This window comes from Aegilops tauschii, chromosome 7 (genome assembly GCF_002575655.3).
Source record: "Aegilops tauschii subsp. strangulata cultivar AL8/78 chromosome 7, Aet v6.0, whole genome shotgun sequence".
NCBI lineage: Eukaryota > Viridiplantae > Streptophyta > Magnoliopsida > Poales > Poaceae > Aegilops > Aegilops tauschii.
Genome location: NC_053041.3, coordinates 138,529,432 through 138,555,973, shown reverse-complemented (window position 1 = coordinate 138,555,973; position 26,542 = coordinate 138,529,432). Strand labels below are relative to the sequence as shown.

The 26,542-nt window shown below is 45.0% G+C and overlaps 4 protein-coding genes and 1 long non-coding RNA gene across 5 annotated transcripts; 3 read left to right on the top strand and 2 right to left on the bottom strand.

The window, feature by feature from the left end:
- Positions 1-1,722: 1,722 nt before the first annotated feature.
- On the top strand, positions 1,723-4,172 carry LOC109763108 (uncharacterized). The gene has a single exon (XM_073505191.1). It carries the CDS (start codon positions 1,902-1,904, stop codon positions 3,417-3,419), a length of 1,518 nt encoding a protein of 505 aa, XP_073361292.1. The 5' UTR covers positions 1,723-1,901; the 3' UTR covers positions 3,420-4,172.
- Positions 4,173-4,352: 180 nt separating this feature from the next.
- Positions 4,353-5,586, bottom strand: LOC109763099 (blue copper protein 1b). Its single transcript, XM_020321960.4, has 2 exons — positions 5,139-5,586; positions 4,353-4,878 (listed from the first exon to the last, which is right to left on the bottom strand). The coding sequence occupies exons 1-2, from the start codon at positions 5,311-5,313 to the stop codon at positions 4,616-4,618; spliced, it is 438 nt and encodes a 145-aa protein (XP_020177549.1). The 5' UTR covers positions 5,314-5,586; the 3' UTR covers positions 4,353-4,615.
- An 8,913-nt stretch (positions 5,587-14,499) lies between these two features.
- Positions 14,500-20,817, bottom strand: LOC109763098 (peptidyl-prolyl cis-trans isomerase CYP40). Its single transcript, XM_020321959.4, has 9 exons — positions 20,422-20,817; positions 18,297-18,797; positions 17,531-17,618; positions 17,346-17,398; positions 16,587-16,691; positions 15,271-15,346; positions 15,154-15,191; positions 14,996-15,075; positions 14,500-14,915 (listed from the first exon to the last, which is right to left on the bottom strand). The coding sequence occupies exons 1-8, from the start codon at positions 20,629-20,631 to the stop codon at positions 15,019-15,021; spliced, it is 1,128 nt and encodes a 375-aa protein (XP_020177548.1). The 5' UTR covers positions 20,632-20,817; the 3' UTR covers positions 14,500-14,915; positions 14,996-15,018.
- A 1,048-nt stretch (positions 20,818-21,865) lies between these two features.
- LOC109763109 (uncharacterized) lies at positions 21,866-23,244 on the top strand. The gene is made up of 3 exons (XR_012188534.1): positions 21,866-22,157; positions 22,252-22,522; positions 22,764-23,244. It is a non-coding gene; the product is annotated as an uncharacterized lncRNA (long non-coding RNA).
- A 325-nt stretch (positions 23,245-23,569) lies between these two features.
- On the top strand, positions 23,570-25,078 carry LOC120961912 (protein FAR1-RELATED SEQUENCE 5-like). The gene has a single exon (XM_040395722.1). The coding sequence runs from the start codon at positions 23,570-23,572 to the stop codon at positions 25,076-25,078; it is 1,509 nt and encodes a 502-aa protein (XP_040251656.1).
- The last annotated feature ends 1,464 nt before the right edge of the window (positions 25,079-26,542 follow it).

The following is a 26,542-nucleotide window of genomic DNA, read 5'->3' as shown; positions in this document are numbered from 1 at the left end:
GCCGACCCCTGGCCGGACTCCGTCCGCTGGAACTGGACAGACTCCATAGTATTCTCCACCGTTCAGTGTATTGAATGCAATTCCATGGTCGTTTGCAGCCTTTTCGCCCTACAAAAGTTTGAAGGCCACTACTGCTCCCCGATGCATGATATTTGAATGGCTTATTTTACATGGTAGAATCCTCACACTCGGAGAATCTAACCCTACCTGTCACTTGTGCCTTGCGACCAACGATACCACCGTAGACCTATGCCAAGCTGCGTAGACATGATAAGGTAATGACCCAGCCAACCTCTTACTACAGTGATGAACAGTGCCTACAATCGATAAAGTCAATGAATTAAGTTGTTGCCACGCCCCAGGCCATGGCCAGTGTTACCTGGGCCTGGCTATGTCCCTACCTATGTCAGGACTGCCCTTTCTCGCAAGAGGTATGGAAGACAGTTAGTGTTCTACATGAGATGCATGCTCTGACCTCGCCTGACCTAGACCAATCTATTAATCAATGGTGTGAGGACATTCTCATGCCCCCCTCCCCTCCAGCGCAATGGCAACATGATCTATTTGTTATGGAATATTTTGAATTAGAGAATTGTTGTGTCTTCATTGGACAAAGGATGAATTATCGTTAGGTGGCATATGTAACTCTGGAGTATATTCGCGTGCACAAGCGTAGTAGTTTCCTCTTACACGTGTAGTCGACATTTTGTTTGTGAGGGGTACTCTTGGCTTTACCCCATCAAAAAAGCATGGTGTAAATATATGTAACTTATGTTCTTTTAGTTGGGCGATGCTTTTGCTAGTATCTCAAGTTATTTGAAGTGACAAATTGTACCAGGTTGACACCATCTACTATGTAAGATGCTTATCATAGAAGGCAGATGCTTAATTAGACATCTTTGCTATAGATAAAACTATAGGTGTTCAAGAAATATCCGGTTTGTTTTTATACACATATAAAAGGAGTTCATTGAGTAGCCATCGGCCCATCCCAGGTTTCATTACTTTTCTTCATTAAAAAGGAATGATGAATGACCGATTCACCACGGATAGCATTAAACCCTAAAAGGAGGGATATATTTTGATAATAGTGGCAGATCAAACAAGAACTTGGTGTCATGATGAAAAAATCTCTCTAAGAGCTTTGCATGGTAGATGCCCTAACTTTGTAGCAATATTGCCAAGTAAGTAGTAAGCAATACCACACCGGGTAATCTAAAAATAGCAAGCTTAGTTAAAAAAGTACTCCCTCTGTAAACTAATATAAGAGCATTTAGATCACTAAAGTAGTGTTCTAAACACTCTTATATTAGTTTACGGAGGGAGTAACTGATAACAACTAAAAAGAGAACATATATAACTTCGACCAAACATGGACGCCATACATCGTCACCTAGCACACACGGTATGAACCTCCATATTCGCATTTTGTTGGTCATCTGATACCCTCTTCTTTTCAATTCTCTTTCAGCAACCGAACTGTTTTAAACTTGAATCTGTATATGGGGTAAAAGCTCCACCTTCCCCTTCTGCAGGTGTATTATCCTGAAGCAAACTTATCAAAAAAGCAGATATGCAGATTGTTTCTAGAGGAAGATCCACATTTTTGCAGCAGACATGATCGGCCGTCGCGCCTGTTTGAAGCTGCGACGGCGCGGTTGCGAGCTGCGATCACCGGCAGGTAGAGATGTGGTGCGCTGCCTGTGGGCTGTGGCTGTGGTAGCACGCTCACCCAACGGCCAACGCCCCGGCGCATTCAGTTTCAGTTCGCGCCTGCCCACCCCGCGCCCGCCGCTGACCACACACAAACCTCGCGGCGAATCCGCCGATCTCCTCCCCCCTCCTTCCCGAGAGGCCGAGGCGGCGGCGACCGACAAGCACCCCCTCCACCGCCGGCGGCCATGAAGCCCCCGCCCCTGCCGGCGCCCGCCAGAGCGCCGCCGCTCCCGTGGATCTCCCCACTCCAGTACCGCAGCCCCACCCGCGCCGCGCCCGCCTCCCCGCCCCCGCCCCCGCCGCCGCCCTCCTCCCCCCCGCCGCGCCGCGTCGACCACCCGGACCTCGCGCGCCTCATCGCCTCCTCGCAGTCCGGGCAGCGCGCGCTCGACCTCTTCAACGCCGCCGCGGAGCAGCGCGGGTTCTCGCACACCGCCTCCACCTTCTCCGCGCTCCTCATCCGCCTCGCGCGCGCGCGCCTACCGTCCGCCGCCACCGCCGTCCTCCGCCGCGCCGCCTCCGCGCCCTGCCGCTTCCTCGAGCCGCACCTCCTGCCACTCCTCCGCCTCCTCCCGCCCGACCACGCCCTCGCGCTCCTCCGCCTCCTGCCGGCGCTCCTCCACCGCCGCCGCGTCTCGCACAAGGCCCTCGCCGTCTGCCTCGACCGCCTCGTCTCCTCCCGCTGCCCCAACGTGCTCGACGACCTCATAGCCGACCTGCGCGACCCGCGGAACAAGTACCTCCCCGCTCCCAACACCTGCGTCTACAACATCCTCATCAAGCACTACATCAAGAACGGCGACTCCGAGACTGCCTTCAGGGTGCTCGATGAAATGCGTGAGTACACCTGCGGCGATGTGAGGCCAAACCTGGTCACCTATTCGACCTTGTTGGGCGGGCTCTGTCGTGCTGGTAAGATGAAGGAAGCGTTTGAACTATTTGAGGGGATGATCGAGAAAGACCACATCGTGCCAGACCAGCTGACATACAATGTGCTCATCAACGGGTTCTGCCGGCTGGGGCAGGTGGAGAAGGCACGGACAATCTTTGGTTTTATGAGGAAGAATGAGTGTGAGCCAAATGCTTTCAACTATGCAACTCTTATCAATGGACACTGCAAGAAAGGGGAAGTGGAGAATGCAAAGCTGGTGTTCGAGGAGATGAGGACTGCTGGGGTGGAACCAGACGCCGTCAGCTACACGGCACTGATCGGGTGCCTTTGTAGACATGGGAGTGTTGATGAGGGGATCGATCTTCTGATGGAGATGAGGGAGAAGGGATGCAAGGCTGATGTTGTCACATACAATCTGCTGCTTGAAGGGCTGTGCAAAGATGGGCGGATGGCGGAAGTGATGGACTTGCTTGGGAGGTTGCCAGAGGAAGGAGTTCAGTTGAACGTCGCAAGCTATCGGATTGTGATGAATACTCTGTGCTCAAGTGGAGATATGGAGAAGGCCGTTGGCTTGCTGGGATTAATGCTCAGAAGAGGGTTTTTGCCGCACTATGCAGCCTCAAACAAATTGTTGATTGGTCTGTGCGATGTTGGGCAAGTGGCAGATGCGACAGCCGCATTGTATGGATTGGCCAAATTTGGGTTCATGCCAGAGGCTAGTTGTTGGGCAAAGCTGATTGAGGCTGTGTGCCGGGACAGAAAACTTAGGAGATCTGTTGAGCTTCTGGATATCTTAATTACGGGAGGGTGAACAAGTTACCTCAGTGCAGCATGGGTTACTTTGGCCGATTTTTTACCTGAAGTAGGATATAAATCAGGTATGAAGATCGCTCGAAAACGGAGTGATGGCACATTGAAGGGATCACTTTCACATAAGATATTACCCAAAACTTGCACATAAGATGATCAGGCTTGACCCCAAATGGCGAACAAGATGCAGTCCAGGAATTAACTCAAAAGGGTCGTTTGATCTGCAACAAGGACGGCGACCTGAGCCAATTTGCGATACAATCCACAACCATCCATTCTGAATTGGGGGTGGGGGGGGGGGGGGGGGGGAGGGGGGGATTTGAGGGTGCGCACAGGAAATTGACTACTTTGATGTTTTTGTGCCCGTACTAAAAATAATTTGCATTATCTTTGGCCGAGGAAACTGAAGATGCAAAAACCATGTGGAAGACTGGTGCTCATTCCCCTTATTCGTTGGTGCGTTTTTTCTACTCTTCTTGAAGACATTTAGCTGACTTGCTGTTCACTGATGTTCAGATCACCGAAACCAATTTTATGAATTGCATCCACTGTATCTCACTCTCCATAGTTCTCGTGCTATCATTCTGTGCACTCTTCAGCCAAAGTGTTCTCATCCATATATCTGATTGTGGTTTTTTGATTCAGTACACATTTTTGTTTTTGTTGTAAATGCCGGTTATGAGGCAGATAATTATGTGTAAGATGGATACATTTTCCTTGGCTGGCTTCATGCTTATTCATTTCAGAACTCAAACTCTCATGGAAGGCTTCAAGCCAAATGTTCTTTTTTGACAACACTTTCTTTTTTACAGCAACTTCAAGCCAAATGTTCAGTTGAAACTGGAAGAGAGGGCCTTTTTAGGGGTAGAAAAGAGAGATCGACACAACAGCTACTAATGGACTAACAGTCCCTCATTTCTCATCACATCATGCATTAATCTATAGCAACACGCGCGCGCGCACACACTCCCTACTTTATTAAAAGCACCGAGTCATGCATAAAAAGCGTATCACGCAACACAGTTTACAGCACACGACACATATGAATGCAACAATTGTGATAACTTACAAGCAGCAAGTATAACAAATGATTTCAGACAGAATAGGAAGAAGAAGGCGGCATGCAGAAGAGGAAGACGGCGAAGGCTGTGGACGCCATGGACAACCGGCGGGGGCCTGCGAGGAGGGGGCGGTCGATCAGTCGCGGCAGACGGAGCTCTTGGGCTTGACGATGAACTTCATCTGGCCGGCGGTGCAGTGGAGGCCTTGGCGCTCGCCACAGACGAAGTAGTGCATCTTGCGCTTCTTGAGGACGAACTCGAAGCCCGCGCCGACGCCCTCCGTCACGCCGGCCACCAGCTTGGCCGCCTTGAGGTTGCACGACTGGTAGTCAGCCAGGTTCCGCATCATGTACACGCTGTGCGCGTGCGTCGTCGCGTTCGGCGGGTCGTACGTGAACACTGCACGCACACACCCAGCATCCAAACACTGAATCTTAGTTAACTGATTTCACTGCAAGTTCAGTGAAACAGTAATAACTTTGTTGTTTTTCCTTTTTCAAAGCCTTTTTTTGGTTTTTGCAGTGAGTGTGTCCAAATATGGCAAAGCTTAAAGTGTTTTAAAGGGCCTCCCGGTGTGCAAAATGAACCCTTTTTTCAGAGGGAACCAAGGCTGAACCGAAAGATCAGAGGTACGCGGGTAGAGTAGTATAATTGTGTACCGAGGCTGTCGTCCTGGAAGAAGGGGCCCTTCCTGATGACCCAGTCGGTGTAGTTGTACCCCCACGTCCACCGCGCCGCGTCGCCGACGATGAACCGCTCCGCCCGGCACGCCTCCGGGACGACGAGCACCAGCGCCAGCAGCACGAGCACCGCCGCGGCCACCCTCGCCTCCATCTCTCAACCACAAACAAGCTTAGCTACGGACTCTGCAGCACACCTGTTACTGCTAGTAGTAGCAACTAGCAAGCACTCGTTTTGCTCGCCGGCTGGCCGCTGGATGCTCCGGCTGGTTTGGTTTGTGATGAGCATGACATGGCATGGCTTGGGTATAAATAGGGAGGAGGGACGAGCCGGTCGATCATGGCGTTGCGTCGGAGTGCAGGCCGGGTTCGCCCGGCCAGCGCAGCAGGGGGGCGCGTGATGATGGCTCAAGTTGACTCCTGCGCCAGGGGCCGAGAAGTTCCATCAGGTTGACAGACATAACCTGTGAAAAACTGGATGGATGCGTTCTCGGGTCATTGTTTACTTGTCTGGGCCACACGATTAGAAAAAGCGGGCGTTGCACTTGGGGAGGGTCGCGCTTGGGGTTGGTCGACCGCAACGTTGGTGCGCCATTAGCGACCTGGTCGAGCGTGCTTAGTGGCGCGGCGTCTGTTTCGGGGTTGGTGGACACCACTGGCTGGCCCTGGCCGTGTGGAACTTGGTAGTAAAATCTAGCTTAGCTACTGTCCACTTTGATAATGCATTGTCATCTGATCTCTGGTCAATTCTACGGAGATGTCCCCGTAGGCGTACGCAGGGTCATCAGCATAACATAGCCATGATTATTACGGTGGTGGATTAGGGGGGCACTGCCCATGATTACTGTGGAGGGTTAGCTAGCCTAGGGTGGCGCGAGATGATTAAGTGAGCGCGTGATTGGTCGTTGTACGTACGCTTTGCCTGTTTATTTGACAGCAAAGTACCAGTAGATACACTAAACCACTTACTCTAAACTACTTACTCTGCTAGTAGTATATGTACATGCGTGCTTCATGATCTCGTCATGCTGAGTGTGGCTTCGAGCAAGTGCTCAATGTGTGGTGGTCAATGAACTAACCCTAGCTAGTGCTGCAGTATTGGCTCGGCATCAGTCTAGACATGCATAAACTAGTACTAGTAAGTACTCCACGACCACCGTCAAACGGCCGATCTCTTTGCTACCACTCCACGTAAAGGGTCAGCCTGTGGTCAAGGTGGCGCGAATTCGTCGCCGTCCGGCGCACGATCCGATCAGCAACTTTTGCTAGGGTTAACCGTATCGCATGCGCGGGAGACCCATCGGTCGCTTACCTTTGAATCGGCTCTCGAGAAAGAATGAAAACCTTACCTTTGAATGGATCCTTAACATGCATGCTTCCGGTAAGTAAGTCTAACTTTGGGGTTCAGACACAGAGGCTATGAGGAACGCGTGCACGTTCCAGCAATTAGTTACTCCATCCGATCTATATTAACTGTGGCTGATTTAGTACAAGCTCATTACTCATAGCTTAACTACAAGTGTTTCCATGAAAAAAAACAATATAATTTGAAGCTTGTAGAAAATCCATCTGCATCTGCATTGTTTCAGGGTCAACTTGGGCTGCATTTGTCCGAGTTCAATTATGCACACCACTCGAGTGCTCCGGCCACACAAATGCCACGGGCGTGCGACATACGCTCTCGCGCTACTGCATACAGGTCAGCGGGAGAGACGGAGAGTACTGCAGGCCTGCATCATTCATGAATTCATGAGTACATTTCCTGCAGACACAAAACACACATATCCAAACCTCCCTTCGGTTTTGACAAGCTACGCGCTGGTACTATCTGTTCACCGGTGACCACCTGCGAGTATGTAGCTTAGCGGCGTGCTGTGCGTGGTATACGTAGCTTGGAAGACAAGATCAAAAGATGAGCGGCCTAAATGATCAATTATGCTAGTCGCATGATGTATACTCGGTTGGCTCTTTCGGGGCCGGCCATTTGGAAAGCGTTAAGCATACACATCCATTCCGTGCTTTTCCAGATGTTTAATCGCATTTCCTCTTCTCTACGACCACTCAATACCGGCTTCGCAATTTTTCTTTCTTTCTTGGAATATCATGACCGCTTTCGCATTTTATCTGTTTGTGTGATTTTTTAACACAGTACAAACATAGATGCTCACGAAGTCGCCAAAGACGCTTTCATATTCTACTCCTCCCACTGAACACAATTCGTCAGAAGATTTGAAATAAATTCAGAAACCTAACCGCCTGAGTGTGATTTGAGGACCGTGCTAAGCTTCCTTTCCCTTTACCTTTTCTTTACAACTCTACGGCGATGAATAGTCCATAACTAATGTATAAAATATCATGTTGGATGCCATTTCAAAATATAAGATGTACTAGTTTTAAAGAAGTCAAACTTATCACATCTGACCAAATCATAGAGAAAAAAGATTCAATATACTGTATGTAATATCGAATCGGCGTCTTTAGATTCATCAAGAAATGTACTTTTATTTTATTTAGTCTAGATGTTGGCATATGTCTATATGAACGTGGCCAAACATAAAAACATTTGACTTCAAAGAAATCAATACACCTTCTATTTTGAGTGCGATGCCCGAATGGCACTCGCGTGATCTAACCGATGGTACCCATGAGTCACTTGTAACATATCTCTCATTTTAAAAGCAAGATGCTCTCATCTGTCTACTATATCTCACTAATCTCTCTAGGATTATATGCCTCTCATTTAATTGAATTAAATTGGGGACATTGGTTTTGAATTGGGTTCCTAACTTTGACTTGATCAACAATTTTTTAAGGATCTCACTCACTTAAGTGAGGTGTTTAATTTTTAATTTGGTTCATGATTTTGACAGGTCAATGATTTCTCAAATCAATCAGCAGCAACCATCTTATATAAAATATACCAGTCTCGCACATGCTCTCATCAGTCATCACCTCACAAAAACTAAATACCAACATGCAACACTGTAGCACCAATATGCTTTTGGATTGAGTTCCCAATTTTTGACTTGATCAACAATTTCTCAAAGAGCTCTCTCATGCAAATGAGGTGTTCAATTTTGAATTTAATTAACGTTTTTGATTGGTCAAGTCAATGATTTCTCAAATCAACCGGCAAGAACCAGCTTATAAATATACATCAGCCACGGACCCTCCCACCACTTGACAAAAAATAAATGCCAACATGCTACACGATAACACAAATATAATACACGTGGTCAACTTACCTGCATACGTGTGGGTGAATTTGGAGGTGACACATAATTATACCCCCAGAATAAGACCATCAAAACATCACATTATAAATAAATAAATAAATAACACTTCTTCATCTCCCTCAAACGCCAAACCAATTTTTTTTGTGAAGTCCCAACAAAACCAACCGCGCATCAAAGCGCCTCCAATCCTTCTAGGTAAAGTTGATACCTAAGGCTTGTATGGGACAGTGCACTTAAACAACCAAGACCAAGTTTTTTTTTTGAGGCAAACCAAGAGCAAGTGTGTTTTTTTTTTTGCGGGGTAAGACCAAGAATTAGAGCTCCCGGCTTAGACAAAAACGTCCCAAGGAAAGTTTGCCTTGTGTCGACGGAGGCTCATTGCCCAGTTCGAAAGGTGCACCTCTCTCGACTGGAGGTCATGGCCGAACCCGGTTAAAAGCCATAATTGTTTGATTTTCTCGAATGTGTCTCGAGTGGTTGCGCGGTATACGCCCATTATTGCCATTGCTTATTGTGGCGACCAATATCCATCCCCTTTGTGTGTTGTTATACTACAACAACACAATATACCTTTTCGCGAAAGGCTTCATAAATAAGTTCAGCATGCCACACCAACAATTCAGCAAACATGTATTCTGAATGTGCATGGCTTCAGTATGTGTCCGTGTGCTGACTTGTGTTCGTTCTGCTCTTAATAATTTATCCAAAAAAAAAAACTCAAATGGCACAAAATACGCACGGGGCAAGGGTCCCAACGAAGAATCTCATAATTAACTATCCATAAGGGGAATGATTTAGATAACATGACTATACTGTTTAAAGGTAACGCAAACATGAATGTAGGATGTGCCACATGCTAACATCAATGGCGAATGAGTGCTGGCTTTGTACAACCTGGATCATGTTCAGGTCTTTTTTTTTTCTTTCCTTTTTCCCTCTTGACAGGAGGCCTTTTACTTTTACCATATACTAGTCGAATGCCCGTGCGTTGCCACGGGACATAAAATATGATGTGAAACGATAACTCCACAGAGTGATAGACAAGTGCTTCTTATGGACTACAACCCAACACCGGAACAATGTCAAAGATGATCCAACAGTGTAGGTACATTATTGTTGTTCTTCTATTTGTGTTACCCGCCATTTAATTCAATAGAACAAACTCTCTAACTGAGTCAAACAGAAAAATAAAATCTATAATAAAATGGTATTTTCATTTCACAATGCATGCACACACCAGTTCAAATCCAAGTGTGTTATCTCCTGCCGCACACATCTTCATACCTCTCACCTCTGTCCATCAGCCGACCCATCTCCACTCCAAATCTCCACCATCATCACTTTCTAGATATTCCCATCCTATCACCGTGCGCACATCCTACTTCCTCCCGCTTGTCTTCTATGGGTTCACTTTATTTGATTCGCTTCTCAAACTTTAAGAATTTCTTGCCGTCGTGGATGTTATTTGACAAATAATGGCAACATCTATATATAATAAATATATATACTAAATGTGGTGAGGGCTACGCGATAATGATGAAATACATTGGCACACCATTGACATTTGGTGACGATGAGCGGCAACACCACACCCTAGGCTTCACCTTTTAGCTATAACAGTTACACTCCACTATCCTCGTCGGCTCACACTCTCAATGCTACAGTCCACCTCCAGGCGTACGTCTAAATAAAGTTAACATTTTGTTTATCCACAAACTTGTAAATCTAGACGATTTTTTTCTTAAACAGGAAGGATGAACTACCGCTAGCATAATATACCAATTAGGAACATACAAATGTTTTTATGATCAATCAAGTGAGGGAAAGGGAGATTGTACAACTTGTTGATATAATTTGGTCCGATTAGGAAGAGGATCACAAATCACAAATATAATATTTTGATGCCAGTAAAAAAATTCAGTGAAAAGAAAAATAGCATGCTACATAACAGTTTGTTGAAGAGGCACCCCTTAAAGTATGATCTATTAGGTTGACGAGATACATAATAAAAAAATTCAGACTAATGGTAGCAAAAGAAACATCAGCTTTGACTTCACGTAGCACCTTCAAATGACAGTCTTATCTATAGATGGCTGCTATCGGAAAAAAGGCACAAAATATGATCGAGGCAAAGAGCGAGAACACATCTTCAGGTTACTGTCTTACATTCAGATAATTGCTAGCTAGATACATGGTCAGACCATAATTAATTATCAGCACTCTTACTATTCATATCCATGTACAACATATATAAACTCTCCCAAAAACATTTATAAATTCTAAAATGAATAAACTGAAGCACAATCATAACTCTTGACCAGATTCATTGCCGCTATCGTAGGGATAAAGATTCATTGCCGGTTTACTCTCACAATCATAGATCCATCATTTTTCTTTTTTTAAAATATCAGGATGGTGGTGCAATTACCCATGTCAAGAGAAAACAGATCAAATGGCATAATCATATACAATGCATTGTATTGGAAGAGGCCTTTGTGATCACTATAAATATTGTGATACCTCAATTATACATCCATCCTCTATGTCATTAAGAAACAAATAACATGACGCATTGTGCAACGGATTAAGATACTAATCTCTGCTATTAAAGCTACAACTACCTAGCCTTCTCCCACACAAAAGAAAAATACTACCTAGCCTTATCTTGGAGTTATCTACCACCGAAGCACTATGCTATCTGAGTACAGGGCTATGGCCAGTTTCCCTATAAATCATTATTAAAGTTATTCTACCTTTGAAGTGCTATGTTATCTGAAAACAGGGCACCAAGCATCTCAAAGTAGTCAGACAAAACTTTAATTCGTTCATGTTTACATTCAGTGGCCTTGAGCAACATATCTTGGAAAAATTCACAGAAAATCTACAGGGAACATGCACACACTTTGTGAGATCCCTATACCCCCATGGAGTACACGTTATACTTACCCACTCCTTTCTCTCATGAGTGCAAGGAGTCACGAACTCTTGACCACACAATATGATTACCCACTTCGTTCTCTCATGATCACATATTTCTCTACTATTGGCATCTATCAGAATTGGTCCGACGGTGAAGATAAGAATACTGGTAAATGTGTGTGCTCACCTGAAGGTGGTGTCTGACACCCTTATAGAGAAATCCATGCTGCCTCCCATGCTCAAGCATGTACAAGCTTACATTTCAATCTGTAGAATTACACAATAAGCAACTATGTTAAGCCCTAAGACCATAATTCCCTCTAGGAGGAAAAATACTTCCTCTGCATAAAGAAAGTGCATTATTTACGACCAGGTTAAATGTCAAGAAAATGTCTTTTTTTTTCTGAAACCTTAACCCTAGCTAAATGATTTTGATGCATAGCGATCACGACATATACTTGGCTCTAAGAGTTTGATGACCATTATATGCTACAAAGGTAAATGCTCTGCAAGGCCTGAACAGAAAGGTACAAATTAGGGTAAAGCATAAATTGTTAACAAAACAAAATTTTAGTTCTAACATGCTTCCATGGCAGACATTTTAGTAAAATAAAAACAGTGTATGTCTATTACTGTCCTTCTTCTTTTGTTAGATAGTAACTGGCTAGTTTGATAAAGAAAAGAGAAAAAATACAACACATGGCATTTTACTGATCCAAATACACGCTCATCCTTTAGGGCAGCCTTATTTCCTGTATCACCATACGTAATCAACAGCTTGATGAGAAATTAAGAAACAAACGTTATAAGTGTGCCCACAAGTTAATTTTGTACGTAAGGGATATTTTTCCACAACAGAACTATGCTCTGTTCAGTATTACCATTAATAAATAACAACAAATGCCCACTACTACTTCACTGTCGCATGCAAAATTGCATGAAATGCTAACAAGCATGATAAAGAAAACCTGCTAACGAAATCAATGTAGAAAGATAAGAATACTTGGTGGATAGCAAAATCAATGTAGTTCTTCAGCTCTTGGATTACGGCTGCAGATTATATATCAAATTCAAGAGTAGCTTCATAGAAGAAAATACCCAACATCTTTAAGTCAGCTGAAATGAAATAGAGTTTAAGCAGTAGGTAGTGCCTAATTATTAATTAAGCTAGTCCCGTAGTTGCCCTGAACACCACATCAAAATCCGATTCCGTCAGCAAGTTGATCGATGTCAAACTCCAAGGAAATAGCGAGAGCGTGCCAGTTATCTACCTTTGTACATGTCGCCGAAGCCGTCGCCGGTCGCCGAGCTCTCGGCTGTCGCTGAAGTCACCGATGGCCACCTCCAGCTCCTCATAGGTGAATTGGTGTGTCTGCAGCTTGTGGACGCTGCCGGACTCCAGGTCGCTGCTGCCTGTGGAGCAGGGTGTCCCGCCAGAGTTACTGTACTTGAGGAGCCTAGACAAGGAGGTCATATGTACTGCCTCCTCTTGCGTATTTACTTGAACGGCACCACGACGAGAAGCACAAATAGAACCTGAGAAACTGTAGAGCTTTCTAGAGTGGCAAATGGCGATTAAATAGGTGAAGAATGAACCATGCACATTGATGCTTGAATTCGTAAGAGAAGAAAAATAAAACACAAATGCTTGAATTGGTCCATGTACACGATGGATTTCGGTAAGAAAAGCACTGGTAAGTAAGGCAGTAGTATTTCATGTGCTTGCCATTGCTATTGCCTTTTTGTTTGCTTTCTTTGGTCCCGAAAGATCAAAAACCAATGTGAAAATAAATAAATCTGTATAAAAAAGGAAAGATAGCTAGGAATAGACAAGTTCTATCTCTAGTCAGACACGGCTTCGATTCAAACATAGTATAGAGTAGAGAATATGATAAATGTGGAGCATTTCAGGGAATTGTCCAGTTTACACTTCACAGTACTATCTTGTTTGTGTTTATGCCACTATCATACTTAATTCCACTTCACAGTACTATCTTGTTTGTGTTTATGCCACTATCATACTTAATTCGTTCTGATTTCCTATAGACAAAAAGAGTCAGACGTACTTGTAGATGAAGTGTCAGCATCAAAGAAGATAAGTCTTCCATCACCTGTAAATAGACTGGTCGGGAATTATCAACTATTGGGTACCTGAACCTGACGAACGAGTAGGAAACAACCTGCTAGCCTGACCGCCCGGTAGAAGAACATGTGTTATTCTGCCGCCCCGCTGGTCATGCCGCAGCGCCCTTCGGAGGCCTCGCACTCGCCGCAACATCCGTCGCCGGCCTTCTGCGGCCCGAGAACCCCGCCCCGACGGCGTCCCTGAGTGTGGCGTTCCCGGCAGCCAACACGTCCTCCGGTGCCGACGTGCCATTGGATAGCCAGCAGTACGAGTACGACCACCCCGGCGATGCAGGCAAAGGCGTTGTACACCAATGGAGAATTTCTTGATGGGACTCCTATCGCCGACGGCCAGCACCGCGACCGTGGGGCGGAAGCCGGAGAAAAAACTTCTGGGGAGCGGAGAGAGAGACGGGATCGGGAGCGACGGGGTGCGGGAGATGAGGAAGTCGCGTGCGCGTGGGACGTGCGTTCGTGGATCGTGGATTTTGTCTTTTTTTTTCTTTTTTCTCGGGCGGGGAGGGGAGAAGCGATGGGTGGGACCGTGGGAGGAGGGATCGTACGTGGGGTGTGAGGAGGTATCGATAGGAGGGGGTATCAAAGGAGGTCGAACCATCACGACGTTCGATCCCCTCTGGTTCAACTTAGAGGAAAAAGAATATAGCTGAGAGAACAAGTGGGCCTCCTTTCTATCACCATACGCAGCACTTCTAAGAAAATGAAAGGCACATGTGGGACTGGTGGAGGGGTCTTATCAAATTGCATATTTCTTTTTTTTTTTGACGGGATCAAATTGCATATTTCTAGCAACATATAAAACCCACAAAATGGGCATATCCAACATGTTGGAAGAACAGTATGGGTACAAACGGTAGCAACCATCAGGAGGATGCCAAAACGCAGCGGCGTGGGCCGAGGCCGAGCACATGCACCAGGTGAAAACCCCACTGCGAAAAGAAAGAAAATTACGCCAAAAGCACTGCGGCGTTTGGCAGCAGGCATGTGTGGCAGACAAAAGGCACATACATCACACACAAAAAAGCAAACGACGCACAGAAAAGTAGCAACGGTCAGGCTTGACCACAATGGGACCAAACAAGAGGAAAAGTTCTGGCATGCATGCCTTGCTGCAGCAAACATCTGAAGCAATGCTCTGCTCAGTTCCAGTGTCTCAGGTTTTTCTCAGGGCACCATTGACTACCTCTTTTTTTTTCTCCTGTATTTTTCAAAATAATGGGAGACGGTCTCCCCTTGTCATACGAGCAACACAAATAATCCTCTAATATTTTTTTCCCAACACATAAGCATCCTTCGGTGTGCATCAGCAAAACTAAGCCGCAGAAGAAGAGCACAAGGTTCTGTTTTACGGCATATTAACTAGGACGACGACCTTTTCCGCGGAAAGTTCGAGTATGTATCCCAGAATAAGCTACCAAAAGTTCCGCCGGGGGGAGAAAACTATGATTCAATCCTTCTCCTACAAGAGTTGGAAAGAAAATAAACATTAGCACCTTTGCATGCCTGGGGCAGAAACTGAACAGCTACTCGAAAAATTACTTCGCCGTCTCCTCCGATTTTCCTTAAGGTTGGAACATCCTGGCGTATGCCTTGCGCTCCTTATCTCTCCTGTTGGAGATCTGTAAAAGTTTGCGAGGAGTTGGTAACGATGAACATTTTTATTCATAAATTAGGTTCACCGCGAAATCAAGACTGACCTTCTTCTTTGCAGCAGCCAGCTCGCGTTTAATTGCTCCTGCGGGTTGAAAAACAAATTCATTAGATACCCCGGTTGCGGAGAGAAAGGACCGGCGATGAAGAGAAAAGAGGCAAACCATCGTTCGGCTCCAAGTCCAATGCATGCTGGAAGCTCTCCACTGCTGCATCAATGTCATTAAGTGCTATGTGTGCCTGCAGATCACATTCAAGTGACCATATATCAACAGGTGGTAACAGTCTGGCGCATATTATTGCTGTTGACTGATATATGTAGAAGGCACGGAATATAATGTTCGACTAAACCACAAATACTTAAGAAATCAACATTCACATCCATGAATTGTCGAAACAAATAATATCAACAAGAAGCAACAAAAGCGAACTTGAACACAATTCTCTTTGGGCTGTTTCTTCTTGGGAATGTCAAACAAGAAGCTACTAATTGCTTCTGAGGTAACAGTCTCAGGTCCAAAATATTGAATTGTGACTTTGGCGGCTTTACAGTCTCAAAAAAGCTACAGAAAATATCATGGAATGTACCCTTCGTCGTCTTTTTACAACAACAACTAAGACTTTAGTCCCGAACAAGTTGGGGTAGGCTAGAGCTGAAACCCGCAAGATTTCAAAACCAGCTCATGGTTCTGGCATGTGGATAGCTAACTTCCACGCGCCCCTGCGTCCTTTTGGTTTTATAAAATATAAAAATATGTCTATAGTAGACTCCAAACGAAACATCAAAAATATGTTAGTTCAGAAGGTATTTTGTATATTTTACACTAAGATACTAAGTCTAGAATTAACAGAGAAAGTTAATAAATGTCCAACTGACCATAGCATGAAAACAATACCACTATGTTCTTCGTAAGCATATCCTTACTAAAAAATATAATGCCCAACTGTCCGACTATTGAATATAATGCCCGACTGTCCGACTATTGAAAGGAATTTGATGAGGTCTCTTGATAGGTTTCCATGTAGTCAAGGCTTATAAGAGATGGATTTAGACATTAGATGAAGACCTATTGCTAGCTATGAGCTACTGCAAATAGTGGAGCTACTCGGAGGAGCCTCATACGCGTAGTTATATAGGTAAACATCAATCTATATAGTTTGGGGTCCAAAAAATATATAGCGCCACTATATCTAGCTATTTAGAACACTACTCAAATTCAGATTTTAACCAAAAATTGTTATAAACACTATATAGGCTTGTCACCATGTTGGGTCAAACATTTTTCCAAACAACAAAGAGTGTATAACCTTGTACTGTGCATGTCAGATTCAAGTCAAGATATCTTAAATGGAGAGGGTAAATATTGTAAGCACTACAAATAAGATGAGCCCTTGGAAATGTGAAAATAGAATCACTCAAGAGAATGAACCATTCCAGGTGAAGAACTTAGAGCCACATACTACTAAGGGCAATACAAACCTGTCCTTGTCGGAAAAAAGCCTTAGCATTGCCCTCTGTTTCACGCAGCGCAAAATCTGCATCCAACAAAGCACCCTTCAAATCTCCCAGCTTCATTTTGCATGCCTGAAGAAATCACCTCAGTTTCAGGAAACAAGCAACACAGTGTAACAGGGTGTGCAATGTTTAGATTACTTAAAAGATTATCAGACAACAATAAATCGTAACTATCATATGTTTCTGAGTTGGTAAACAGGAATTTGCAAAATTGTTGCCGATGTACAGTTGAAAGGGTTCACACTGCTGCAGGCAAGAACAGCAATTGACTGGCAACAATTCTTCAAGAACAGTACAATAAAGCATGAATATAAAGCTACTTGCATAATATGCAGGAGAAAGAAGTACACAGTGCTGGCAAAGTAAATGAAAAGCAATGAACAACATCGATGATTGGAGTTTACACTTTTACAGAACACTACAATTCTACGAACTCCATTGCTTATTTATTCACAAGGTACTCAAAGACTAATCTATAGTTGGCTTTACATAGCAACTTGAAGGGAGACAACCTAGAGCGTTGGGCAACAGGCAATCAGACTACCAGAGACATGAGCCATATAGCACTCTATCTAGCTTAAGTTATGTAACCCTCCAAGAGCTTGCTAGATGCTACAAGCCAACAACCATGCGCCTAAGTGAGCTAGTCAAGATAATATTAACAATGCGGTTTTCTAGGATAAAAGAATAGCAGATACGCATCCAGCAAAGTAATTAACTTACAGAGCTATTCGTGAGTATTATGGACTTGGTCTTCCGTAGTGCTGAGCTCTTCTCTGCATATCAAGACATGTTCATAATACTTATAAGTGCCATGTGACATGTTTTATGATCAGTATGTACCATGCGACAGAACCAACAAAAAAAACTGAGCAATTGTAGTGCAGAACAGAAGCAGTAAAATTTGCCTTCATCTATCTCTTCTTTCTCCCAGCAAACATCCAAGTAGCGCAGAGCTTTCCTGTACTTCCTCAGGGCCGTCTTATAATCCTGTTTCTGTACAGAGTAGATAAACTAGCTTTAACTTTAGGTACCCAGATAGGGAAATACAAGATTACATGTGTGCAAAACTAGGTTAGCTCAGAGCGCTAATAATGAAACATCTATGAAACACATACAAGAGTCGTGACAATGATGCTAAGCATCTTATATGTCGCAGGATATGCTTGACAAAGAAAGTGAAAACTTATTGTCAAGTTAAGATCCGATAGGTATCTGCTAGATTATGTCCAAATGTAGATAAAGGTGGATGTTCATATCACAGAAAGTGGAGGGTATAAATGCTAACTACAAAAACTCCAGGGTCTTTTGCAGAGCCACTAGTTCAAGTCCAAATGCATCATGGTGGATATTCATACTGCTAGAAAGTCGAGGGTACACAAATGCTAGTTGCTAACTACAAAAAATCCAGGGTCTTTTGTAGTCTATGGATTTCACAAAGGTTGATCTGAGCAATCAACATTCAATCAGAGTAATAGTTAAAATTGTTGGTTTAATATCCTATCTAAAAGATGCACGGGTTAGAATAGTATCACCCAATGCAGTAAACATTGTTGCGAAAAATTGAGCACACATCTGAGATATAAGGGCAAACTAGTAAAGTTTAGTCTGAAAATGTGGAAATACCACTAACCTAAACAAAATAAGATATAGCTTAGCTAGGACAGAAATTACCTTGAAATTATCATTCCCAAAAGCCTTGGCAGACTCCACAGCTTCCATCCACCATGAAACCTCTGTAGGCTTCTCATCGAGATCATTTGGCCAGTCAGGATACATGTCACCATCCTTGAAAAAGTTCACAACTCCATCATCTGCACCTTCAGGAAGTTCCCCACATTCAGCAATTACGGCATCAACTGTGGGACGGTCAGCTTCTCCAACAGGAATGTGCTCACAAGAACGAACCACACCCATTCCCTTTATTACTCTCGCAAAAACTACATGTTTCCCATCTAAATGAGGTGTTCGGGTGGTAGTGATGAAAAATTGAGATCCATTTGTGTTGGGGCCAGAATTGGCCATAGATAATATTCCCTTCCTCTCATGCTTTAAAATAAAATTCTCATCCTCAAATTTCGATCCATAAATCGACTCCCCTCCTGTTCCATCACCAGCAGTAAAATCTCCACCTTGTACCATAAAACCTTTGATAATGCGATGGAAGTATGATCCCTGCAAGAATATCAATTACCAAAGATGTGTCAAGTGCTTACTGTGAAGAACTAGTAAGCGAATCAGTGCAGCATAAACAGTTGTGACAACATCAAACTTTCACCATGACTTTTGTTGGTTGAAATTGGAAAATGGAAATTAGAAAAAATAATAGTTTTCAACACAGAAGAACACCGATAAATTCCATCCGTTAGGAAGAAGAATGATCATCGATAATATCAGAAGTTAAGATGGTGAGTGGCTCTGTCCAGAAACACTGCAACCAAAAATACCCATCATGCACATTCAGAATCCATATCCAAATGCACATCACACAGTCTCCAACAGGTAAGCAGAAAGAAATCAGCTAGTACTACTGCACTTACGCACTCTCAGTTCGCACGCATCACTGTTCTCATAAACATTAGTTTCACTCAGGTTGAGTGCGGAAGGCCAAGCAGTTACCCAAAAGCTAAGCACGTGGCAACCAACAAATTGTGTCCTCACTTTATGTAAGAACAGTGACCAAAACATAAATCAAAATGAGTGGCAAACAAAATCAAGATACAGTGATGGCTTCTGTCCTTCCAAAAGGCTACAAGGCCAGCTGCGCAACGAATGTTTCTTTATGGAGACAAAATTCTCCGGATTACTCAAAATTGGTCTGCTATGTTTTCGCTTAAAATAAAGAGGTGCAGTGTTTTGCACTAACTGGCCTGTCAATGGAATATTTTGTGATGAAAGTACCACATGCACACACTATTGCGAACAGCACCGTAGTTCCTCGCGCGTACAAGAATCTCCATGTGATCTAATCACTGCATTGTAAGGCTGATAGCAAATCATTGCCTATTCATACACAGATTTACGAGCACTGTAGCAGCACGAGGCAGATGTGCCAACTTTTAAGTGGGAAAAAGGAGTGTATTTACCAGGTTCCGACAAGCACATGCCCGCGCACAAAAGCTACCACGTGATGGTACTTATAGGTTAATATATGCATTGTGCAATTTTGGAATGAAGTCAAAAGGGAGGGGGCCCTTATTAACAGTGGCAGGACTTGTGGTACTAGCAGTGTTAACTGTACATCAAAGGACACGAATTGTTTTTTGACAGGCAAAGGACAGGATTTGACATCACAGGGAAAGTAATAGTACTACTTTCTGAGTACAAAGGAAAAAGTAGGCACTGGTCCGGCTAGGTTAGAGCATAGATTGAGCAAAATCCAGCCATGTGACAAAAAGGGGGCGATATTTACAAAGACGGGTTCCAATTATCAGCAGGAGCAGCTATGTAATTACACGGGAAGCAAATCCCTCCCGACCAAAACGAAGCCTCTGAAGAAATTGATCTACAAGAAATAGGAGGGCAGACCATACGAAATCCGGGTCAAAACCCTATATTGTCAATTGCATCAGAAAAAGCAATTTTCGCTGAAAAAGGTAACAGGAGCAGCCAAATCGCACCAAAACTCAGATGTTCTGACACTAAACGGCACAATTATTATGCAAACTACTCCCCAATCGCTCAAGAGTGTCGCTCAACCAGACCAAATTGCATTTTGCACCACTCGAACCACTCGGCGACAGCACCGAAGGAATCAAATCAGAAGGTGCTCTAATCAGTAAGCACTCAATACACTAACCTTATAGTGGAGCGGCTTGCCGGAGGCGCCGACGCCCTTCTCGCCGGTGCAGAGCGCGCGGAAATTCTCCGCCGTCCGCGGGACCACGGACGCGTACAGCTCTATCACGATCCTCCCCTCCATCTCGCCGCCGATGGTGATGTCCATGAAGCACCTCGGGTTTTTCACCTCCGCCGCCGCCGCCGCTGGGGCCGGTGCTGCGCCCTCCATTGCTCCGACGAAGGGACCGGGGATCAAACCCTAGCCTGGGTGGAGCTTGTCGAGGTGCGGCGGAAGCGGAGGTGGTGGTGGCGCTCGTCCGTTACCACGGGAGAATAACGGCGAGAACCGCGTCTGGGCACGAGGGGTGGACCGAGGGGGGTGGGGGTGGGGGCTAGGGTAAAGTTTTCCGGTCCCGGAGTTTTATCGGGTAGGTGTGGGTTTATCGGGTCCTCGCTGAGGGCAAAATAGTCTATTGCAACGTGAACGGTTTTCAGCGTACCTCGGCATCTGGGCCGGCCCAGCCCATGCTTAAATGTGCCTAGCATGGCACGGCCTGCAGCGCACATCTAACATTTTCTGGCCTGATTACCTCAAAAAACACAGAAGAAAAAAAATAAAAATAAAAATAAAATGGACGCCGATAACTGCCACACGTGTGGTGTATCGGTTGGTTGTGCCGCACGCCCTGTGTGGCACGGAGATGACCCCGCCCGCACGACCGCGTCCGGGCGTGCGCAGCCACAGCCCGCACGTCCGGTGTGTGGCAAAATCGCCCACACGTCCGGGCAAACGACCGCGCCGCCCGCATGACCCGGCACGCCAGTCGTCCCGGCCTCCTCTCGATCCCCAGTCCGACCTGCCGCCATCGTCTCCTACCTCTCGATCCCCTACCTCCATCGCCTTCCTTCTCTGGTTGCCATGGCAACCAGGACAGATCCATAGCGCCTTCCCACCGCCAACCACCCACCCCCACCCCCCAACCCCGCCCTCCCAAGACGACGAGCAAAAAGCAGGTCGATCTCCGATCTCCTTCTATTTCTCGTCCTTCTTCTTTCCAGAAATTTGAAATTGCAAATTTGCCCACGAAGATGGCGACTGGATCCACGCTATGAGGGAAAACACCCCACGGATTTATGTGTATTCGCATTTGCCCACCAACATACGCCAGATCTGCCATATACTATGCTAGAGTTGAGCTAAGCTTCTGGGTTGGCTTGGTATGAGTAGTTGGTAATGAAGGATGCGCATGAATCACTGAAAATAGGGAGAGAAAGGAGAAATTTGGCATAGGGAGGGAGAAAAAATATTTGCCACTTGTATCTAACATCAGTTGCCACCTATCGTGGTCGTTAGCTGCCATCATGTTGTCTTGTTGCTTGCCATCCTATTTTATTGGTTGTTGCCATCGCTTCAAAATGATAGCTGGCATCCAGATTTCAGAAAAGAGAATGAATGTGCATGTCCTACTTGCCATGATGTGTTGGTTGCCTACGCAGGAAATGTGATAAGATTGCCGTGTTATCTTCTACGTGCAAACAGCAAGAATGCATTTTGCGGATTGTTGATGCGTTCTTGTTCATGCAGTGACTGAAAACACATTGGCAGAAAAAAAAAGCGGAAGAATGAATCACGAAGACGGCAATGATCCTTGGTTTTCCCAAAGGCCGGAAATGCCCCCTGGGGTGCAGCAGAGTACAATCAACTCATTTCTGCAGGGCCTTTGCTGCCACTACTGGAGCAGTACGCGGGCATCGGTACGATGCATGATAAACAAAAAAGAAACAGTCGCCATGTTCGTGACGATGAAGATGTCATTCTACTTATGTCCTACAATCTCATTTTTCGCAGGTTCTTATGACCAAACCACAGTCAGGGGGGCACCATGGCAAGTTCAGTCACAGGGCGCTAACGCTGACAAATGTATGGGCAACCAACTTCAAGTAGCTCATGTGGCAAATCAAGGTAACGCATACGAAAAAGAAACTTACTGTTGTGGACATGAAATTAAACTTGCAAGGATGGCAAAAGACTCACGAGTTACATCGGAAAAATGTAGGACCTTCATGCAGCACGTGGCATCAGGCGGCAACCATGTACCTGCCATCAACGTCGTACACAGGTGAGTACATGAAGTGAAGTTGTGGACAGTGAGTTAGAAGAAAGGAACATAGCTGACAGCTGCAGTTGCCATGCCTGGACAGCTAGAGTTGCCATGTGTCATAAAATGTGATTGCAAATGTCTAAAACAAATGTGGATGACACGTGTGAACAAACATGTGTGCCATGGATGCACCGCTACATGTGCCATGTTGAACAAACTACAGTTGCCATGCAATGACCATCTGCTACCATGATCACAGGTTGTTACGGTGGAACCACATCGGCAAATGTCTCATGGCAAGCTTCACAGTTGCAGGACAGCGCTATTGCAGATATAGCACATCAAATTGGAATGACATACCATATAAGATCGGCACATGCGGCACAACAAGGTAAAAAAATGTGAACCAGAAAACAGTACTGCATTTGCTTTTGTGGGAATAGCATGTGAGGAAAATTAGATTTGTAGCGGTGGTGGTGGAAAAAACAAACAAAAAATGCTACCAAGTGGTCGTGTGCAAAGAGTCATCTATTGTCTTCGGGATTTGCCAGTTGCTATAAGAGTGTGTGCGACATTCATGATTGATCGCATTTGCCTAGTGAGCTCAAGCCTAGAATACAAGTTTCGATGCTGGAATATACTGGTTGCCATGTAGTGGCAGCAGTAGTTGCCATGTATGTTGGACAGTAGCTGCCATGGCTACAGAATCCAAGTTTTGATGCTAAAAGAAGCTGGTTGCCATGTTTGTTGGACTGTAGCTGCCATGACTGGAGAACTACAGTTGCCATGCATGGCCATATGCAGATTCACGGCTTAATGTGTGAATGATGTCATGCCAAATCACATGCAGTTGCTGTACTCCGTTACGATAAACATGCCACTCAAGCAAAAGCTTACGCTCGTACCTATTTTTTTATTGCAGGACCTTCAACTACAATCAACAACGGCGTGGGGACATCTACTGCGGGGAGCTCCGAGCACACGGAGGACGCGTTCCACCAGCCAGCCAACAACCATGACACAAACAATGCCGAGTCAGTGTCGAAAATGGCAATCGTTCCAGCAATGTCGACAAGCACACCTTTGCACACCAGCACAAGCAACGCTCAAACACATGAAACAACCGCCGATACTGAAGTGAATGATGAAACTGATGACGAAGCACAAGAGGATGAAGATGGTGGGCAATCAGAAATCATGGTACCTCAGCCACCGTATGTTGGGCAGAGATTTGATTCGTTTGAAGATGCAAAGGAATTCTACCAGACATATGCAAAGTTCCATGGGTTTGCGGTCAACACCGAATACCATAGGAAAATTAAAAAAACTAACGAGTATAGCAGAGGTGAGATGAGGTGCTACAAGGCACGAAGGAACAAGAAGGGGAAAGGTGTTGCGCCTATCGTTACGGAACGAAAGAGAGATATCATTGTCAAGACGGAATGCCCTATCCGGTGTAAGCTGAACGTAGATGGAGCACGGTGGGTGGTCACTGAATATTTTGACGAGCACAACCACGAACTCATAAAGAAGTTTGACCTGGTAAAATTGCTGACCGCCCACAGAGGATTCACCCCCCTCGAGAAGAAATTCATAAAGCTGCTACATGATTGTAACGTCGGTCCATCAAGAATGGTCCAGATACTATCCCTCATCCACAGCAGAAATGGGACTCTGAGTAGCATGCCCTACATACCGGCAGACGTCACAAACCTAAAGGCAAAGTACCATAGAGAGAGCAGGTTGGCTGACATAGAAGCCACGATAGCCTACTTCGATGAGAAAGCGAAGGAAGATCCAGATTTCTTCTACAGGATAAGATTGGACGATGAGGACCGTGTCAGGAACATGTATTGGGTGGATGGTGCTGCAAGAAGAGCCTACACACATTTCCGAGATTGCATTTCGTTCGACGCAACATATCTCACTAATATGTACAAGATGCCATGCGCTCCATTCATAGGCATAAATAACCACAATCAGTCATTGCAGTTTGGATGCGGGCTCGTTCGGAATGAAGACACGGATGGGTACACTTGGCTGTTCAAGACCTTCTTGGAGTGCATGGGTGGACTTGCTCCGATGAACATAATAACAGACCAGGATTTTAGCATGCGTGCAGGCATAGAGGAGGTCTTTCCGTTGGCAGTGCATAGGCACTGCAGGTGGCACATTATAAAGAAGGCTGAGGAGACGCTAGGACCATTCTTTGCTGATCGTCCAGAGCTGCACAAGGCATTCGAGCTGTGCGTGGACCACAGCTTGACGGTGGAGGAGTTTGAAAGGAGCTGGATGGCTATGATTGAAACATATCAAGTGCAAGACAACGAGACACTTGCTAGCCTGTGGGAGAAGCGAATGTACTGGGTGCCGGCCTACTTCATGCAGTGCTTCTTCCCGTTTCTGCAGACTACGCAGCACAGCGAGGGGTTCAATGCTGTTTTGAAGCAGTACGTGAGCCCTGGCAACTCATTGCTGCAGTTTGCCAAGCAATACTCCGCTTTGCAACAAAAAATACTGGATCTGAGCTATAGCAAGAAGCAAACACCGCGCTCAAGTAGCCAAAATTGCTAACGTATTTACCGATGGAGAGGCAGATGAGCAAGATATACACCAACAAGATTTTTAACAAGTAAGTCAGTTGTGTTACAATCTTATTTGCACAAGCATGAAGGTAGTAGGTGCCATGTAGAATGCAATGCAGTTGAAAAGCTTATTTGAAAATGATGATTTTTTGAAAGTAGCCATCGAGTACAGAGTAACCATGATATGTAGTTGCCATGTTTAATGAACTACAGTTTGCCATGTTTAATGAACTACAGTTGCCATGTTTACTCAACTGCAGTTGCCATATTTGATGAACTGCAGTTGCCATGTTTAATGAACTGTACTTCCATTGGCCATGCCATGATGGTATGGAATGCAAATGCCAATTAAAGATGTTATGCAATTGCCATGTTTACTCAACTCCAGTTGCCATTTTTAATGAACTCCAGTTGCCATGTTTAATGAAATGCAGTTGCCATATTTACTCAAATGCAGTTGCCATGTTTAATGAACTGCAATTGCCATGTTTAATGAACTGTACTTCCATTGGCCATGATGGTATGGAATGCAAATGCCAATTAAAGATGTTATGCAATTGCCATGTTTACTCAACTCCAGTTGCCATGTTTAATGAACTCCAGTTGCCATGTTTAATGACATGCAGTTGCCATGTTTACTCAACTGCAGTTGCCATGTTTAATGAACTGTAGTTGCCATGTTTAAGCGAACTGTACTTCCATTGGCCATGATGGTATGGAATGCACATGCCAATTAAAAATGTTATGCATTTGCCATGTGAAAAACTATCATGCAGATGCCATAGCCATCATTCATTTTAGATGCCTTTCCTACGTTACAGCCTACAACAACATAAGGTGCTACAAAAAACATCACACAAGAGTTTAACAAAACCACACAAAACTTGCAGATTCCAGGAAGAAATAAAGCGTGCCAGCATGTACACGGCTTTCCAGGTGGACGAACATACGTTCAAGGTGTGTTCTATCATGGGCATGTCGGATTCAGAACCTGAAGACCCAGACAAGGGGAGGAACTACTTTGTAAAGGCCTTGATAAGCGAAGGCGAATACTACTGCCAATGCTGCAAATTCGAACGGGACGGGATTGTGTGCTGTCACATACTGAAAGTAATGGACATGAACGCGGTGACACGAATGCCCCGCCATTTCATACGGCGGCGATGGACTTGGGACGCTGACGACGCATTGGGGTGAGGGAGTCCTGGATTAGGGGGTCCTCGGACAGCCGGACTATATACTCTGGCCGGACTGTTGGACTATGAAGATACAAGATTGAAGACTTCGTCCCGTGTCCGGGTGGGACTCTCCTTTGCATGGAAGGCAAGCTTGGCAATTTGGATATGTAGATCTCCTCCCTTGTAACCAACTCTGTGTAACCCTAGCCCCCTCCGGTGTCTATATAAACCAGAGGGTTTAGTCCGTAGGACAACAACAATCATAATCATAGGCT